The following is a 17,327-nucleotide window of genomic DNA, read 5'->3' as shown; positions in this document are numbered from 1 at the left end:
ATCGTAGACTAATTAGAAACTGAGTTTGTGACTAAAATATAGGTTCTCTATTGTGAATTTCCAAATTGTGGTTGGAATGTTTTTATAAATGCTGGAATATTTTAGTTAGTTTGGGTTAACATTCTTTAGAATTTGTTTTAAGGAAATTAAGAACATAACTGAATGTTGCATGGACCTTTTATCACTGTTCCCTGGAGAGTAATGGATTTATTGTTTTACAGCTACAAGCGGAAGGTCATTTCACTGATTAGAAAAAAGCTAGTTTGAAAGTGCTGCTAGGTGGTACAGTGGATAGAATGCTGTGCTTGGAGTCAGGAAGACTTTCTGAGTTCAAATCCAGCCTCAGACACTTACTAGCTGTGTGGCCCTGGGCAAGTCACTTAACCCTATTTGCCTCAATTTCCTCATCTATAAAATAAGGTGGAGAAGGAAACAGCCAACCACTCCAGTATCTTTCCCAAGAAAACCTAAAATGGGATCATAAAGGATCAGACACAACCAAACAATAACAACAAAAGTTTGAAAGTTGTATCAGTGAAATTCCAAGTGAAGAAAAGAAAATAGGTTGTAACTGACAACTTGAATAGTTTTGGCACTGAAGAACTTAATTGTTGCTGTTTGCGTTCTATATTGCCTTTATTTTATGAAAAAGCTAATTCAAAACCTACATTAACCATGTGAATACAAAGTCCAAACTGTGAAAGATTGGCCTCGTTTACAAAAACATAGAGGTGAGTCTTGGTCAGTTTCAGAATTTCAGTAATGACACTTCAAAGGGTTTTGCATTGACCTGTTTCAGTGCCAATGCATAAGAATAGACTCTGGCATCCACCTGGAGATGAAGAACTTAATTGTTAACTCTTTCCTGGGTTCATGAAAAAAGAGAAAAGTTTGTGTAAATCAGGGAACAACTAAAAAGTAAATAAATTTTACTAGAATGTATCTCAGTATGTACTTGAGAATTTTACAAATTAAAGTTAAGTACAAATCAATTTAGAAAGAAATTTTTGAATTGGTGTGTGTTTTGCAATTAGAAATTTTGCTGTAAATTGTATTAGGTACCCCAATTTAGGTACGGTTATTAATTAGGTTAATTGTTATGGTTATTAATTGTGGGTTGTTAATTAGTTACCCCCCAATTTAGGTACTGTTATTAATTGGAGCAGATTTCAAGCAACCTGTCACAAAGAAAATGAGACTCCTACCCAGGTTTATAATAGATTATGTAGAAGCATTAGGCAGGGCTAGATCCATCCAACCATATGATGCAGAAGTTATTAACTCTGCTTTTATCAATCAGTCCCTGCTGAGAATTAAATTGTATATCTATCCTTTCTGCCCTAGGTGATAGTAGAAGAGTATAGATGAACTTAGGAGCATGGCCATAGGTGTATTTGAGAGAAAGGACAAAGGAGGGGCAGCTAGATAGAGCACTGGCCCTGGAGTCACGAGGACCCATGTTCAAATCTGGCTTCACATACTTGACACTTAATAGCTGTATGACTCTGGGCAAGTCACTTAACAAAGGATGAAGGAAGGGAAAGTCTGAACCAACATCTCCACCCCAACCCTAAGTAGGTTATATTCCTGAGAGCTACTCAGCATTATATAACCACAGGTTAAAGAAGGGGAAGTCATTTTGGGCTAAATTTCAAAGCAAGTTTGAATTTTTAAGAACTGTCTTGCTTCTTGTCCATGAAGAACAGCAACTTGCGAGAGCAACTTGAATGTAAGGGAAATTTAATTTGGAAAAAAAGCTTTGTGTTACTCCTGTGAATAATAGAACTTAATTGTTTGGGTAAATCAGAAATGCCACCAAAACGTATTTGATAAGAAGGATATTAGAAACACTATGTGGCAATTCTTTATGATATGGACACTATAGTAATATATTTGGGTTTAAAAATTTTTTTAATTAATTTAGTTTAAACTTAAAACTAAAACTTAAATATATAATGAGAAAAAGAAACATATTATAAACTTAAATATTGAAACTTAAATGCAAAATAAGAAAGGAAAAAAATCATTGCCATGTACATAGGAGAACGTAAGAGAGAATTCACAACATACAGCAATGAATTTCCATTTCAAGAAAGCTCATATTATAAATACCACAGATTGTATTCAGAGCTGTCCATCTTTTCTTTGCTTCCTTGTATGTTTTCTTTTGTTCTCCGCTGTACATTTTTATATAGTAATATATTTGTAACATAAAATTATCTGAAGATAGTATATTAAAATCCAGTCCTGGAAGGACCATTAAAAATAACATACCCATTATTTTAGCTGCTTTGTGAGGAATATAAAATCCTCGTGGACCCTGAAGAGGGGGATGGGTGTACATGACTGCAACTTTAAATCTTTGGCACAAATGTAATGGGCCCTATGATGTGAAGTTAGGAGTACATGGTCCATGGGAAAACTGAGATTTTGATTTTGTGCCCTATTTGACATTTGTCCCAAAACTCAATTATAATGCAGCTTGGCATTAAGGCAAAAGAATATGGTTCAAGAAAAATATTAGTAAAAAATCCAGTCTCTGGAAATTTGTTGCCTGAATGATTTTAGGCAAGTAATCTCATCTCTGTTTACCTCAGTTTGCTAATCTATAAAAGTGATAAAAATAGCCCCACCTCCTAGAGTTGTTTTGAGAATCACATGATTGTGAAGTGCTTAAGTAGACTTGGCATGGCACTTGGTAAGCACTATGTAAATGTTGGTTGCTGTTATTTCTTTAATTGAATGTATTCACTCCATGCTGGATAACTCTGTACTGGATTTTAGGCATGATTAATATAAAATGCCAAAGGTGGTAAGATAAATGATTTTCTAGGTAAGAATTTGGAAATGCATTTGACTGATTTGATGTCATCTGACTACTACTAAGTTTTATTTCCTGTTTTAAATTCATGACATTGTGAATGTTATTATTGTGTTCCTAAATTTTCTTGCATTCTTCCCCCTCCTCACATTCTATAAGAAATGCTGTTAAGACTTGGATGATAAAATTGTGTCACTGGAGAATTTAACTCCTTTTGATTTGGATACTGTGAAAACATTAAGTTGCTGGAGGCTATTGTCATAATGTTAAAACTTATGAAATTTTTAATTGGATGTATTTTCTTTTTTATTTTTATTTATTTTATTTTTTGGCTAGGCAGTGGAGTTAAGTGACTTGCCCAGGGTCACACAGCTAGTAAGTGTTATGTATGTGTCTGAGGTCAGATTTGAACTCAGGTCCTCCTGAATCCAGGGCTAGTGCTCTATCCATTGCGCCACCTAGCTGCCCCCAATTGGATATATTTTCAAAGGGAAGAATGATAATTGCCAAGTTTGGATGAGGGGGAGGGGAATTAGAGGAAGAGAGACCTTGTAAAATCTCCATTACATAACTCCCAATGACCATTCACTAAGTTAAAAAAAGGGTTGAAGTAAGCCTTGTGGAGGGGTACTCACACTAATGAAATCACAAATCCAAGGTGGTTTCTTGATTAAATTATTTTTAGTTTACTGTTATTATCTTAAGTCATATATGACTAGAAAAGGAAATGGATTGATCATATGGCTAGACCAAGGGAAAAGGAGAGAGAATTGCACTCATAACCACAATGTTAAAAGACTAAGGTAAGGCTTCCAGCATGTTGGATAGAGCCCCTAGAAGAAGACAGTAGTTCAGAGTGGATCCCAGAAAGGAATATGGAAGAATTAGGTTCTGTGCCCACCAAGACCAGCCATACGCTCAAGACCCAGTCACTCTCTAGCAGCTCATGGTGTCAGAATCAGAACTCAGCAGTGACCATGTGCAGGTGACCTCTCCTTGGCTAGGCTATAGAAGTAACAATAGCTCACACTTACAGGGTGCCTTTAGATTTGCAAACAAAACAAAACAAAACAAAAAACCCTTACGTACATTAACTCATTTAATTCTCTGGTGACACAGGTGCTATTAATTATTATCCCTATTTGAAGAGGAAGAAACTGAGGCTTAGAGAGATTACATAAAAAGAGACAAATGAGAAGATACCTACGCTATCCTTTGTAAATTGTAAAGTGCTGTACAGATAATAAAAGCTAGCATTTACATAGCTCTTTAAGATTTGCAAATTGCTTTGCAAATATCATCTCATTCGATCCTCATAGCAACTTATTTTACAGGTGAGGAAACTGAGGCTGGGAATGGTTAAATGACTTGCCTAGAGTCACACAGCTGATAAGTGCCTGAGGCAGGATTTGAATCAGTTCTTTCTGACTCCAGGTCCAGCACTCCAGGCATGGTGCCACCTAGCTGTTCCCAACTATTGTTAATATATGCACAAACCCATTTCTGGATTCCAGGGCAATCTCTTGGAAAGTACTTTCTGTCTCTCTCTCTCTCTCCCCCCACTCTCCTCTCTCCTGTCTCCTTCTCTTTCTCTCTCTTCTTCTTCTTCTTCTCCTTCTTCTCTCTCCCTCTCTTTCCCACAGACACTACCCAAGCCACAAAAAACTTTCTTCCCCTAAACTAATGACAATGTGTCACAAGGTAGGGGAGATTTTGGAGAAGTCAGAGTCAGAACCACAAGTCACAGGCTTGGAAGTGGCTTGAGGTTGTTATTGGGATGACCGTCAGTGGAGGTTTTACCCTTACACAAGCGTGAAGGGTATGGAAAAGCTCTTTTCTGCTCCCTCCCCAGGCTAGGCAGGGCCATGGATGTTTGACCTTGCAAGGAAGTGGAAAGTTACAAGGTGATTTGGAAGCCCAGGAAAATCTCTCCTGCACTGATGCTTGACCTTCCATCTTTGGCTGTTAATTCATTTGAATAAACTAGTAAGCCATTGACACCAGAGTATGAATTAATTAGGCTTTTTTTAGTCCTGGACAAAAGGACACTAGACCTCTGCCCAGAAGAGAGACACGGGAAGAGAGAGGAAAAGTTACAAAAAAGAAGAAGTCAGTGAAGACAAATTTCTGTTACTCCACAGATTTGTCTATGGCTGCAGTTCGGAGGCAGCAGCGGCTAGAAAGGTTTCAAGTCCTACTCTGATCCTATTTGTATGAACTTTGGTAGATAACTTAACATCTTCGTGTTCCCAGCCATTTCTCTAAAACTAAAATTTAACCAAAAAGTTGCTATTCTTAGTGGATGGAGTTTCCACACCAGGAGTTGTTCATACCATTGAACATTTTTTTAGATCCTTCAACTATCAACTCTCCTCTGATCTTGCTAGCCAAATTTATATTCCACTCAACTCAGTTGGACAAATGTTTAAATGCCTACTGTGTGTGCCATGTAATGTGCTGGAGCTGGAGATAATAAGATAAATATCTCTCCCCTGGAAGAACAACATTCTAGTGGGATGTGAGGGGGCAAGAAGAATATAAGTCCAAAAGGAGGTAGAAAGGCACAGTAAAAAGTGGATTAAACTTAGAGGTTCAAATGCATGCATTCATTCATTCAATAAACATTTATTAAACTCCTATTATGTGCTAAGCACTGTGGATACAAAAAGAAGTAAAAAACAGTTTCTGCTCTCATGGAGCTTATAGTCTAATGGGGAGACAACATGCAAACAAATATATACAAAGCAAGCTATATCTAGGATAAATAGGAAATAATTAACAGAGGGAAGGCATGGAAAATCTGGGCTCTGCCACTTAATACCCATGTGACCTTGAGCAAGTCACTTAAGCTTTGTGTTCCTCAGTTTCCTCATCTGTAAAATAAGGAGTTTGAACTCGATGGCTTCTGAAGTCCCTTATAGCACTAGATCTAGGATCGTATGATACCAGCTAGAATGTGATAGGCACAAAGGAGAAATAGAGACGGAGGATTCTGGAAAAATTTGAGGGAGGAGAGTTCACTTTTGGTTGACCTCTTCCTCCTTAAGTTTGCGAACCAGAGGTCTCAGGGTCAATTATTCTTTCCCAATTCATTCTGCTGCCTTCCTTTATATGATTCCCCCCAGATTTGCCATGACATAGCAACATTCCCTCCTTACTCTATGTCTGGGGCTTCAACCACTCCATCACCGCCTCTCTCCTATGTTTGATCCAAATGGACAGTCCAACTTCTCAGCTCCCAGATGTTTCCTTCTGGAGGAGGAGGGGGTGCAGTGGAGAGTGGAGCATGAATGGAGACCAAACTAGAGACCAGGGAGTGGAGAAGGCCACTGAGTCTTCAGTGAGGATGTAATGAGAGGAAAACGGAAATAGTTGCAATGGAATCCAGATTGCAGCAGAAACTATCGAGGTTAGCACAAGGGTGGTGTTAGATTCTGAACTTAGTTGCACAAAATAGCCTCCTTTTGGGGTAGTCTTTCAAAGCAGAATAAAGATCTGGGGATGAGGTGGGGTGTACATGGGGGAACTATTTGAAGTCTCAATAAACTCTACCCTTAGCCCAGAAGTCCTGTGATAGGACAAACTGGCAAAGCAGTGCTTTCCCCATCTCCCCCTACGCTGAGAGAAGACTGCTTGGAAATGGGCTCTAGTTTCATCTGAAGCAAGGAATCAAGTCTTCGGAAAATGATTCTTTTGGGAAGTGGCTGACTTCTAGCTATTGCCAATGAAGATGTTAGAAGCAGCTAGAAAGGAGTAGTAGGGTAGACTAGGAAAGAGCTCGCAAAGGGTGTTTACTGCCTCATTGCTCAACCTATCCCTGGTGCTCAAGTTTCCTGTTTTCAGTTTCTACAAAGCCCTGGCACCCAAGCTGCTCTTGCCCGGACACGATGGTTCCTGGCCCCCCGGGAAGACAGAATAGAAAGACGCTTGAAGAAGCCACTCAGCGTGGGCTGGGCTCCTTGGCTGCTTCCTGGCTCTTTCCTGAGCAAGTTCTTGCAGTAACAAAAACCCAACCAACTCTAGTCCCACACCAGAGGGAAGAGTCTGAGTGGTTTAGTTTAGTGAGCCATCTGAAAACATGGAGCAAAAGAGGGTACTGAGACCCTGGGCAAGTCACTTAACCCTGATTGCCTCACCAAAAAAAAAAAAAGAGAGAGAGAAGAAGAAGAAGATACTGAGTGTCCTGCAACTTATCCCTAGAAACATCAGAGATTCATTCAGAGATGGGTACCATGTCAGCCTCCTACTCACCACCATCCCTCAAAGTTAATGGTCCAATCCTCATTCTCCCCGGGGGGAAGGACCAGGAGGGAGTAGGTAGAAGTTGGTCTATCCTCCCATCAATATCATGGATAAGCTGTATCTCCCAGTCCCAGGTACATGGTATACAAAGAACTGTGTTTTCAGGTACTCCGGCTAAAGGAACCCAGAATATTGACAGTGTCTTACTCAGTGCTTAATTGTTGGTTGATTGACACAAACTGGGGGCTCAGTCTTTGATCCTAGAATGTCCTCCCTTGGAATCCTAGGGTGATTGTGATCTCAAGGAAGTCTGAGCCCTCCCTAGGTCAGGAGCTCCCCAGCTGCTGGTTAAATACTCACTCCCTGGTCTCAATCCCTCTCTCTACCTGCCCAAGGTATGTCTGTTCAACCTCCCCAGGTGACCCTGGGAGTCGTTCTTTTGAGAGACTTGGCATGGCAGCCTGATTCCAGAGTTCCCCTCTGCTTGACTGTGGCTTGCGTTAAGGATCTCAGTATTCCCATCTGTTAAAAGGGGAGAATGTACCAGATAGAGTTGGTTAAGTTCCTTCTCTGGACCTCTTTACTTGTTTAGGGAACAGAAGGCTTTTAAATCATGAATAGGTGATTCTGGGCAGAGGTCATAGGCCTGGGCTCAGGATGGGAGTTAGGATATCTTCCAACTAGGGGCTAAACCATGTGACTGTAATGGTGACAGCTGCTGGTATTACTTCCTTTCAATTTTTGAAGCAGATATATGGTTCTGATGATTCCTCTTATGGAAATAGCTCTATCAGAGAATCTGAGCTTTAGAAAGGATTTCAAAATTCATTTAGTCCAATGCAGCCACTTTCCTTTTAGAGCAACTTCAAGTGTTCTTGAATAACTCAGAAATGAGAAACTCATTACCTCCTGACGAACTCATTTCATTTTAGGGCCTGCTATCATTTTCCATCCCCTCCCTCCCCAAGAGAGATCCAAAGTCTTTCAGAAGAAAGAAATGTTTTTTTACTGATGGTGCTCATATGATATTATAAAAATAAAAATAAATAACAAAAATAATTATTAAATATCCAGTCCAAGGGGCCGGCCCTCATGTTACATAGTAAGATTTGGATAAGCAGGGAGGGTAATTATCGAAGAGGAATAAGGATTTGGGAGAAACCTAGACATTCAGTGTCGGTCACAGTCATCCTGGCTCCACTCATAACAGGATTGAGGAGGGCACCTCAGGAGAGCAGGGGTAAGACTGGGACTGTCTCCGGGGGAAGCACCAGGTGCATGCCCACATCCCAAGACCAAAGAACATTTCAGTGCTCACACAGATAGTCACATTCAAAGCCATGGGCAGAGGGACACAAACATTCTACCTCCCAACTAGTCCACTGGGGGTACATAGACCCCTCCCATTATCTCACTAGGTTCCCCACCCCTGATGTCTATTTCCACACTGGCCATAGTCCCATGAACTCAGGGCCCTGAGTTCAGAGTTCAATTCATAATTGTATTTTGCAAACATTTGGACTCGGGCTCCATGGTGAAGGCGGGTTGTTCCACTGACTTCTTCTCCAGATACAGTTTGGGATTCACCATTAGTAAGTAACCAGATCTTCTTATGAGCCTAAAATCTCTGTGAAAACTCTAAAACATCTGCCTCTGACCCTGGTGACCACCTACCCCTCCCCCCCATCCACCCATCTTGGCCAAGAGGTCCAAGATAGCTAGTGCCTATGCCCCAATCTGAAGGTTAAATCTGTTTTTGTATTCCTTGGCAGGAAGTCCACATATAGAGAACATCGCTCTAGAGAATGTCTTCTCAGGGTCTTTATGCCTGATAGAGATGGCTCCGTAGCACAAATGATGACATCAGGGCAAGAGGGAGTAGCATGGCCTTCTCCTTCCTAAGCTTCCTAGGTCTCCTCAGATGGCACTGGGAAGACCTGTGTGGGCCTGGATCCAGGGTAGGAAGTGAGAGACACGAGTATAAACACCAGGCTTGTTCTTTTCGGCACAGCCAAGGCCCCAGCTCACAACGCCAGCCAGAGTCATATGGTCATCAACGGGGCAGACCAGAGGTCCACCTGAATCTCCCTGGGAAACAGACAAGACAAAGGTGAGTTCCTGGGGAAGAGAATCAGAGTTGCTACCCAGAACAGGGATGAGTACAGGCAAAGCAGAGAGCCTTGGAAGAGATGTGGAAGAGGGTACTTTACCATGACTTTTTATGAAGGCATATATTTTGAATGGCAGAAAAGTCCACTTCTTCATGTCATGATGGTATTTACTTTGGGGTAATTAAATCCCTTGTGTTTCAGTGAAGTCTCCGAACATCTACTGGACTTCAATACACAGGAGATATAATTTACAAACCTAACCTGGGCCTTATTCCAACTCTTTTATTTTTTTCATTTTTTTCTCTATCTCTTTTTCTGTCTCTCATTCAGAGAGAGACAGGGAGAGAGATGGGGGAGTTTCCCAGAGTTAACAGCCTTTTCTGACATTCTGGTCCTCATCCTCAAGGCTTCCATAACCTATTCCTTTTATTTATTTATTTATTTATTCATTTATTTATTTATTTTGGGCAATTGGGGTTAAGTGACTTGCCCAGGGTCACACAGCTAGTAAGTATGAAGTGTTTGGTCTGAGGCTGGATTTGAACTCAGGTCCTACTGACTTCAGGGCCACTGCGCCACCTAGCAGGCCCCCATAACCTATTCCTACCCTACCTGTATATCCTTATTTCCTGTTTCTCCCCAACATGAATTCTCTGCTCTAGTTGGGCCAAGCTCTTAGTGTCTTGCTACTACGGCACATTCATTCTTGCTGTTGAAGCTCCAGTCATGTTCTTCTCCTCTACCTGGAATGCCCTCTCCTGTCTCCTGACCATCAATCAACGAGTGTTTATTAAGTAGCTATTATGTGCCAGGTACTATGTTATGTGCAGGGATAAAAAATAAAAAATGAAATTATTCCCACCTGCAAGGAGCTGATGTACTCTTATCCAAACTATGCCTATTTATCAAGGCCAGCCTTGTCAATGAAGCCTTCTCTGATGACTCTGCCCTGCACTGCTCTTCCTCCCCTCTCAATCCCTTAATCATTTATAATCTATAACATACCATTTGACATTTAACATATTCTATCTTCTAGCTTTAGTCATTTTGTGGGTAGAAATCTTGTCTCCCTAACTAGATAATCAATTTCAGAGGTCAGGGATCATGTCTCATACTTTTGCATCCCTACAGTGCCAGGCACAGAACTGGTAATATAGAAGTTACTTTAAAGATATACTTATTGATGAAAATCTTGTAAGGCCTTTCATAGGTTACCAATCTCTTCTAGTTGCCATTCTAGGCTTTTTGGGCATGGAGGATACCAGAGGAGGGAGGTCTAGGGTATATGGAGGACCCCTCCTCCATGGGGATAGGTATAGGAGAGGTGATGAGGAAGCCTCAGTGAGAAGCAGGGGGAGGAGACAAGGACCTTTCCAGATCTCACCTGGCAGGCATCTGATGTCCACTCAGGATGGGCAGCACACAACATTTGGGGGGTGACTTCAGAGCCATAATAGTGAGGTTGTCGACACTGCCTGTATGAAATTGTCCTGACAACCGCCATTTTGAGGTACTCAGGATAGAGGTAGTCATCTGGGAGGAAAGTGGGAATAACAGCTTGAGTTAAAATATTTCTTTCTTGTTGGCCTTTCCTGACCTCTCTTCCCTCCACCAAAGCAAGACTCTCTTTCTCTGTCAGGGAGAGTACTGACTTCCTCTTCAACCCCAAAACAGCTATATGGGCCTGGGTTATTTCCATTGTCCTGTGGCTCCCAGAACCATTTGCTCTATCTCTTTCTGAAGCCCAAAAGCCTCCCAACCTCTCAGTGTCTGACTTTTTGACCTTCTCTTGCTCCGAGCTGAGAACCCTCCCCAGGCTTATACAGGTCAGTTTGCCTGGCTTGACCTGATGCCTCCTGGATCTCCCACCACCTCCCTTGCCCCAAGTGTCACTTACTCTGTTCTTCCAGTCCAAAGCCAGTGACCTCACACTCACTGCCAATGGGGATATCTTCATGTGCTGAGGGGAGGCAAATGGTCTGCACAGTTCTGGAGGGCTCTGCACATTTACCAGCTGTGGAACGGATCTTTAGCAGGGCTATGGAAAAACATGGGATAGGGGAGAATGAGCAGAGAGGCAGAATGACATAGTGAATAGGGCCCTGGATTTGCAGTCATAAGAACTTGGGTTCAAATCCTGCCTCAGACACCAACTAGCTTTATAATCCTGTGTACCTAAATCACTTAACCTCTATTGGTCTTATTTTCTTCTTCTGTAAAATAGGGGCATCTAAGTTTATGATCCTATGAATGGCAGACTCTAGGGAATGGTCAACTAAAGGCTTCCCAGCCCCTCAGAATCACACAATGTTAACCCCGGAAGGTATCTCAGAGCTCATCTATGCAAATATCTCATTTTACAGATAAAGAAACTGAGGCAAAGAAAGAAATAACCCTGCCTCCTGGCTTCCCTGAAGTCTCAGCTTAAATCTTTCTGCAAGAATCCTTTCCTTAATGCTAGTGTCTTCCCTCTGAGATTATCTCCAATTTATTCTGTATGTATCTTGTTTCTACATAATTGTTTGCATGTTGTTTCCCACTAGACCTTGAGTTTCTTGAGGGCAGGAACTATTTTTTTTCTTTTGGGCCATTTTTTTGTATGCCCAGGGCTTAGCATGGTGCTTGGCACATAGCAGATGTTTAATAAATACTTGTTGACTTATTGACTTGGCTAAGCTCATAGGTAGTTATAATGGATCTGGGATAAGAATCTGGTTCTCCTGAGTTTAAATCTAATTCTCTCCCTATTTATTACTCCATGTTGCCTACAAGAGCCAAACAGGAAAGGAGGTGTCTCTTTTTACACCTAGGTCAGATTAGATACCTTCTCCCCGAGGTCAGCTATAATCCAAGTCATGCCATGCCAGTTCAAAGGGAAGGAAATTTTGCTTCCAGGGGCCTTGGCCAGGCTATTTCTCTTCTACAGCTCTTTCCTCTGCTCCTACTCTCCAGACCAGGGCCAGAGAATGCTGGTCCTTCTGAAAAACCTAGGATCCCTTCTGGAGAGCTGCTTCTGCTATGGTTTTCACCCAGATGCCCACTTTGATGTTGTATGTCAGGGTCTCCAGGCAGCTCCAGGATCTCACTCCTCACCAAGACCACCTCCCAAGCCCATTTACCTCATGTCATTGTAGTGAGGGGGGATGTCTGTGTTACCCCAACATTCTCTCCCCAAGTGCTTCTCTCCTTGGACTCACCAATATCGTTGTGATAAGCGATGGCTCCGGTGCTAAAATTCTCATGTAAAATTAGCTCTTCAATTTCAAACCGAATCTCTCCAAGGCTCTCAGAGTTACGCTTTGACTGGCCCAGGTACAGAAAGTAGCTCTCCCCCTTTTTAAGTTTACTGTAGGGACAAGGTTGAAAAATGTCAAGACCCAATAATCACCGATTATGGTGGACCCCATTCCCTTCAGCCCTCAGGAGTCACCTGGCCTCACTCTACTCTTAGGGCAGTGATTATCACCCTGGAACTACAGAGAATCATGGCTATAGGGGAAGGTCCCTGTCATTGTCCTTGGAGGGAGGGGGATAGATTTTGGGGGTGGGAGAGGCAGGAAGGGGACATTGGAGTCATGGGTCAGGGAAATAATATGAACCTGTGGAAGTCTCTGGGGTGGGGAATCTAAGAAGGACTTACGGAAAGCAGTGTGCAGCGCTGACCACCCAGCAGGAACTGATGAGGGCACCGCCACAGTTAAAGGAAGAGCTGCCCCCTAAGTGGCTCCTGTAGATGGCAGCAAACCAAGGCTGGCTCTCGATGGGTGTTCTGTTTCCCCCAACAATCTTGAAGCGGGGAGTCATTGATTTTTGGCCACACTGGAATCCTCCTTGTTCTGTGTCCTTGACTGTGCCTCCTTGTTCTGTGTCCTTGACTGTGAGGACAGGGGCTTCATGATGGAGGTGTCCCGTGGCAAAGCAGCCCACTCACTGTCTTCTTCTTCTCTCCTCCCTATAGGTCCTAGGTCGCTAAGGGCCAGGCAGGACTCCACCCACGTCCCACTTCCCCCCACCCCTGGCTCCCTGCTCTTGGGTGGAAGTGACTGAAGGGTCAGTGGATCAGAGTCCAGTTTCAGGCTCTCATCACTCACCAGTGGGACACTGTGGCACCTTGCACTCCCGCATAAACCGACTCCTGCCAACCTGCACAAAACACCACGGCCGTCTCTGGTTGTTTGGGTTTCTGGAAATACATAGGAAGAAGCCAAAATATAGGAGGGATGTCATTCAACCCAACAAAAAACACAAGTGTTTAAACACCCTTGAGTGGGTGAGGCCCTGGGAATGAAAAGGCAAAAGTGAAATCATTCCTTCCTTCAAAGAGCTGACTTTTCAATTAGTGGAGCAGGGGGTGGGAGGCGGAATACAAAATGAACAAAGATAAGTTGTGGGGCAAAGGTGCAAAAGCACAGAGAGATCAGACAAAGAGCTTTAGAAAAAAGAACTGGAGGATCCCAAGGAAGATCAGCTGAGCTGGGCCTGGAAGGAAGATATGGATTCTGAAAGAAAGAGATGAATAGGCATGGGAGACAGCTAGTGAGAATGAAGCCTCCATGAAGCAGAAGACAGGATTGCTGGGCTTGGGGAATAAGAAGTAGCCCTATCTGTCTGTAATGCAGCCTTCCTGAAGAGGGGCAATGTCAAATTAGTCTAGAAGAGGTAAGACAGATCTGGATATCGGAAGGCTAATGTTCAGGTAGAGGAATTTGCATTTTTTCCCCCCTAGAGGCAATGGGAAGCTACCAAAGATTTTGAGCAGGGGAGTGACAGGGTCAGACTTTTAGGCGTCAAGAAGATTATTTTGGCAGGTGGGATATGGGATGGATTGAAGAAGGGGAGAGAGAATGGGAGCAAGCAGACCAACTACTTAGGGTGCTGGTTGCATGAATGGAGAGAAAGAAAATGCGAGAAATATTGTGAAGGCAGAATCAACAGGACAGAGCAACTGATTGGATATGGGATATGGGATGGGGGAGGTGAGAAGAGAGAAGAGTCAAGGATGATTCAGAGGATGGGAACCTGTGTGACTGGGAGGATAGTGGTATATTCAAGAGAAACAGGAAAGTTAGGAGCAGGGGGGTGGAGTTGGTGTGCTTCTAATCAGAAGTCTGTCCTCCTAGGCTCTCTAGAGAAGTGAGTTTCTAGCCTGCAGTCAGCCCAGCTCCCTTCCCTATGCCCCTCATCCCTTGGGATTTTCCCAGAAACTCTTATCCTGAGGCTCCTCAGCAAATAGCTGGTGTGACAGGCCCAGCCTAGGGCTAGCATAAGATGACCAACAGTCTTATAAAAACAAATGGCTGTAAGAGGAATTTCTGGGAAGAGTCATATCGAAGAGGGTACAGATGATACATTTCAGAGTTGTGTAGTGAACTAGGAAATAAAGAGATTTGCTCTCTAAAAGATTTATTGTTCGCAGGAATAAAGATTGCAAAACTGAAAAAAAAAAGCACATACTGAGTGGCTGTTTGAGGGGGATGGAGTAGGATTGGAGGGAGATTGGGGAGGGGGGAGAGATGCTAGCTGTCACTTCCTTCTCACCTGCAGTAATTGTGCTTCCCCAAACCCAGCTGTACTGCATCTGGTCGGTTGGCATTGTACTTTTGGGAGGCCAAGAGGGGTGAGTTCCACTTCAAACAAGTCTTGCCCCAGATGTCCTGGTTGACCATTCCTCGGTAAGAGTCACCGTTACCTTCATAGCATTTCTGTGAAATGTCTGAAGGATGAAATGGATATAAGGGGATACTGAGATAAGCTCGATGGGGAACAAGATATATAGTACAAGCAATTTAACCAAGCTTCCAGTTCAGGATGAGAACATAGGAGACTGGGAAAGGGTCTCCTCCAATCTTGCCCTGCCTCAAGTTACTACTCTGAATGTGTAGCTTTGTAGTAGAAGTGCTACTATGGCATTTCCTCCAAGACAGGAAGACCTGGGTTCAAGTTCTGTCTCTGACACATACTGGCTGTGTGACCCTGAGCAAGTCACTTACCCCCTCAGTGAAAGGCTCTAAGTTGCAGAGAAGATAATGATTATTGCTAGAGAGAATTTCCTTTTTGGGTACCTGGGAGTTCCTCATACCAATTAAATGACAAGTCTAGTCCCTAAGCCTAACTCATCCCTTTCCATTCCCTCTCTCCCCCAGAATCCCCTTCTGAAATCCCTGGGACAGCTTCCCCCCTAGCCAGGGCTTAGGGTTAAGAATCAGGCAGGACTCAGGTACCTATCTCACAGTGCTCCCCAATGAAATTTGCTGGGCAGAAACAGCGATGAATCTTGGAGAAGTACTTGTAGGATATGCACTTGCCATTATTCAAGCAGCCACAGTCCGCTGGGGATGGGAGAGATGTGGTCAGTGAAGGCAGTGGGAGGGGAGAAAATCACTGGAGGGGCTTTTTGTGGGGGAAAGTGGGGAGGGGCTTCTCCCAGTGGCCCCTCCTGGATGCCCATGTGGCAGAGGGCTATGCAGGGAGTAGCTACTCACATGAGTCAGATGCATCCTCCCGTTTTCTCCAAGCCTAAAAGAAAAAGGAATGAAAGGGGTAGGAGGGGGTCTCCAAGGGCTCTCTGCCCTTTCCCTTCTCAAATTAGGATGCTGAGATCCAGATTAGTTGGATTAGAGTTAAATCCTTCTTCCTCCAAGAAGCTTTCCCTGACAATTCCAAAATCAGCACCCCCCCCCACTGCTCTTCCTCTTCTAGATTTCTGTACCCCATTATCTGTAGCACACCATTTGGCATTTAACTACATGCCATCTTTTAGTTTTCATTGTTTCACGTGTGCTATAACTTTTAACATATGCACACACACACACACACACACACACACACACACCAGGAGGAGCTTTTCAGCAACCTCTATCTTATACATTGCAGACCTGGGATTTAACCCTTGTTTTTCCTTCCCAATTACTTCCCCTTCTTTCATGTGCAGTAGTTCCCTGAGAGTTTCTCTTCCACTCTATTTCCCTCCCTAAATTCTATTCAATCCCAAGAGCATTTATTAAGTGCCCATTATGCACAGGATACTGGGCTGCCAATTCTGAAATCATGGCCGGTTCCCACCTCCAGCTCCCTAGTTCTTTGCAGTTCCTCCCCTACCCTCAATTAGACTCTAGAAGCTCGCGCTTCCCAACCTCCAACCCCCACTGTTGGCCAGTGCGGGACACTCACTCTGCAGCCCAAGGCCAGTACACACAGAAGCAGAGAAGTGAGCAGGACTCTCATGGTGGATTGGGTGGGAAGGTGGCTTCTTCTGCTCAAGGTACTCAGTCCTGTAAGGGAAGGGAGAGTGAGGGTAAGAGGAGCACTGGGACCCTGCAATCACGGCGTAGAGTCTCTAATCGGGGGAGGTCCCTACTGCTGGAACCGCCGCCGTCCTACCCCCTCCACTGAAGGCAGATCTCCCAGACTACCACCAGCTCGGGTTGCTTCTCCCGGTCCTCAGGGCATCAACGTTTCTCGGTGTGGGAAGAAGCCAGGGCTGGGGATCGCCCGGAGGGCAGTGACTCAGCCGGGAGCCAGGCGAGGCCAGTGAAAATGGGTAGGGGGGTTGGATTGCCCACAGCTCGAACATCCCGGCCTGGCGAGCCCAGCCAGGGCTGCGGACTCACCGATCAGAGGCTCAGGGGGTGCGGGGGTCAAGCTCAAGTTCACACTGAGCGCGCCTCTAAGTGGTGATCTACTCCAAGTCTCAGAGTCTAGCTCTGCAGAGGCGGCGCTGCCTTATATTTGATTCCACCCTGCGCTTGGCCCCGCCCCTGGACCAAGATTTCCCCGCACTCTACCCCCGTTCCTTTCTCCTCTAGTTCCCTCCCTCCCTCCGCGAGCCCCAGCTCCCAAAGCAAGCCCTAGCTCCAGAAATACGCTTCTTCAGTAAGGCGGGGGGCAGGGAGTCCTGAGAATCTGAGCAAGGCAGGGAAGTTTAAAGAAGTCGTGAGATCTTGAGACAGAAGGCTCGGGTTGGAGTCTTGGTTAACTAGCTGTGTAATCGTGGGAGAGTCACCTTAAATTTTCGTCAATTTCCTCCTCTGTACTAAAAGGGGAGAGGAGGTTGTAATAACCTTCGATCTACTTAAATCAGACGGTTTTGTTGAGCAAAACAGTGGTAGAGACGTGAACTATTCATCATCCATCCTTGTTGAGAAAGTAAGTGG

At 44.0% G+C, this 17,327-nt stretch overlaps 1 protein-coding gene across 1 annotated transcript; it reads right to left on the bottom strand.

Moving 5' to 3' along the window:
- Window positions 1-8,045: 8,045 nt before the first annotated feature.
- Window positions 8,046-16,883, bottom strand: PLAU (plasminogen activator, urokinase). Its single transcript, XM_021006187.2, has 11 exons — window positions 16,785-16,883; window positions 16,345-16,445; window positions 15,657-15,690; window positions 15,396-15,503; window positions 14,713-14,887; window positions 13,266-13,357; window positions 12,815-13,049; window positions 12,372-12,520; window positions 11,072-11,212; window positions 10,559-10,707; window positions 8,046-9,151 (listed from the first exon to the last, which is right to left on the bottom strand). The coding sequence occupies exons 2-11, from the start codon at window positions 16,396-16,398 to the stop codon at window positions 8,981-8,983; spliced, it is 1,308 nt and encodes a 435-aa protein (XP_020861846.1). The 5' UTR covers window positions 16,399-16,445; window positions 16,785-16,883; the 3' UTR covers window positions 8,046-8,980.
- Between the last annotated feature and the right edge of the window lie 444 nt (window positions 16,884-17,327).

Source organism: Phascolarctos cinereus, unplaced genomic scaffold, assembly GCF_003287225.1.
Source record: "Phascolarctos cinereus isolate Bilbo 61053 unplaced genomic scaffold, phaCin_HiC Scaffold_3;HRSCAF=262, whole genome shotgun sequence".
In the NCBI taxonomy this organism is placed as follows: domain Eukaryota; kingdom Metazoa; phylum Chordata; class Mammalia; order Diprotodontia; family Phascolarctidae; genus Phascolarctos; species Phascolarctos cinereus.
Note: the sequence above shows the minus strand (reverse complement) of the source record. Positions and strands in the feature narration are given on the sequence as shown.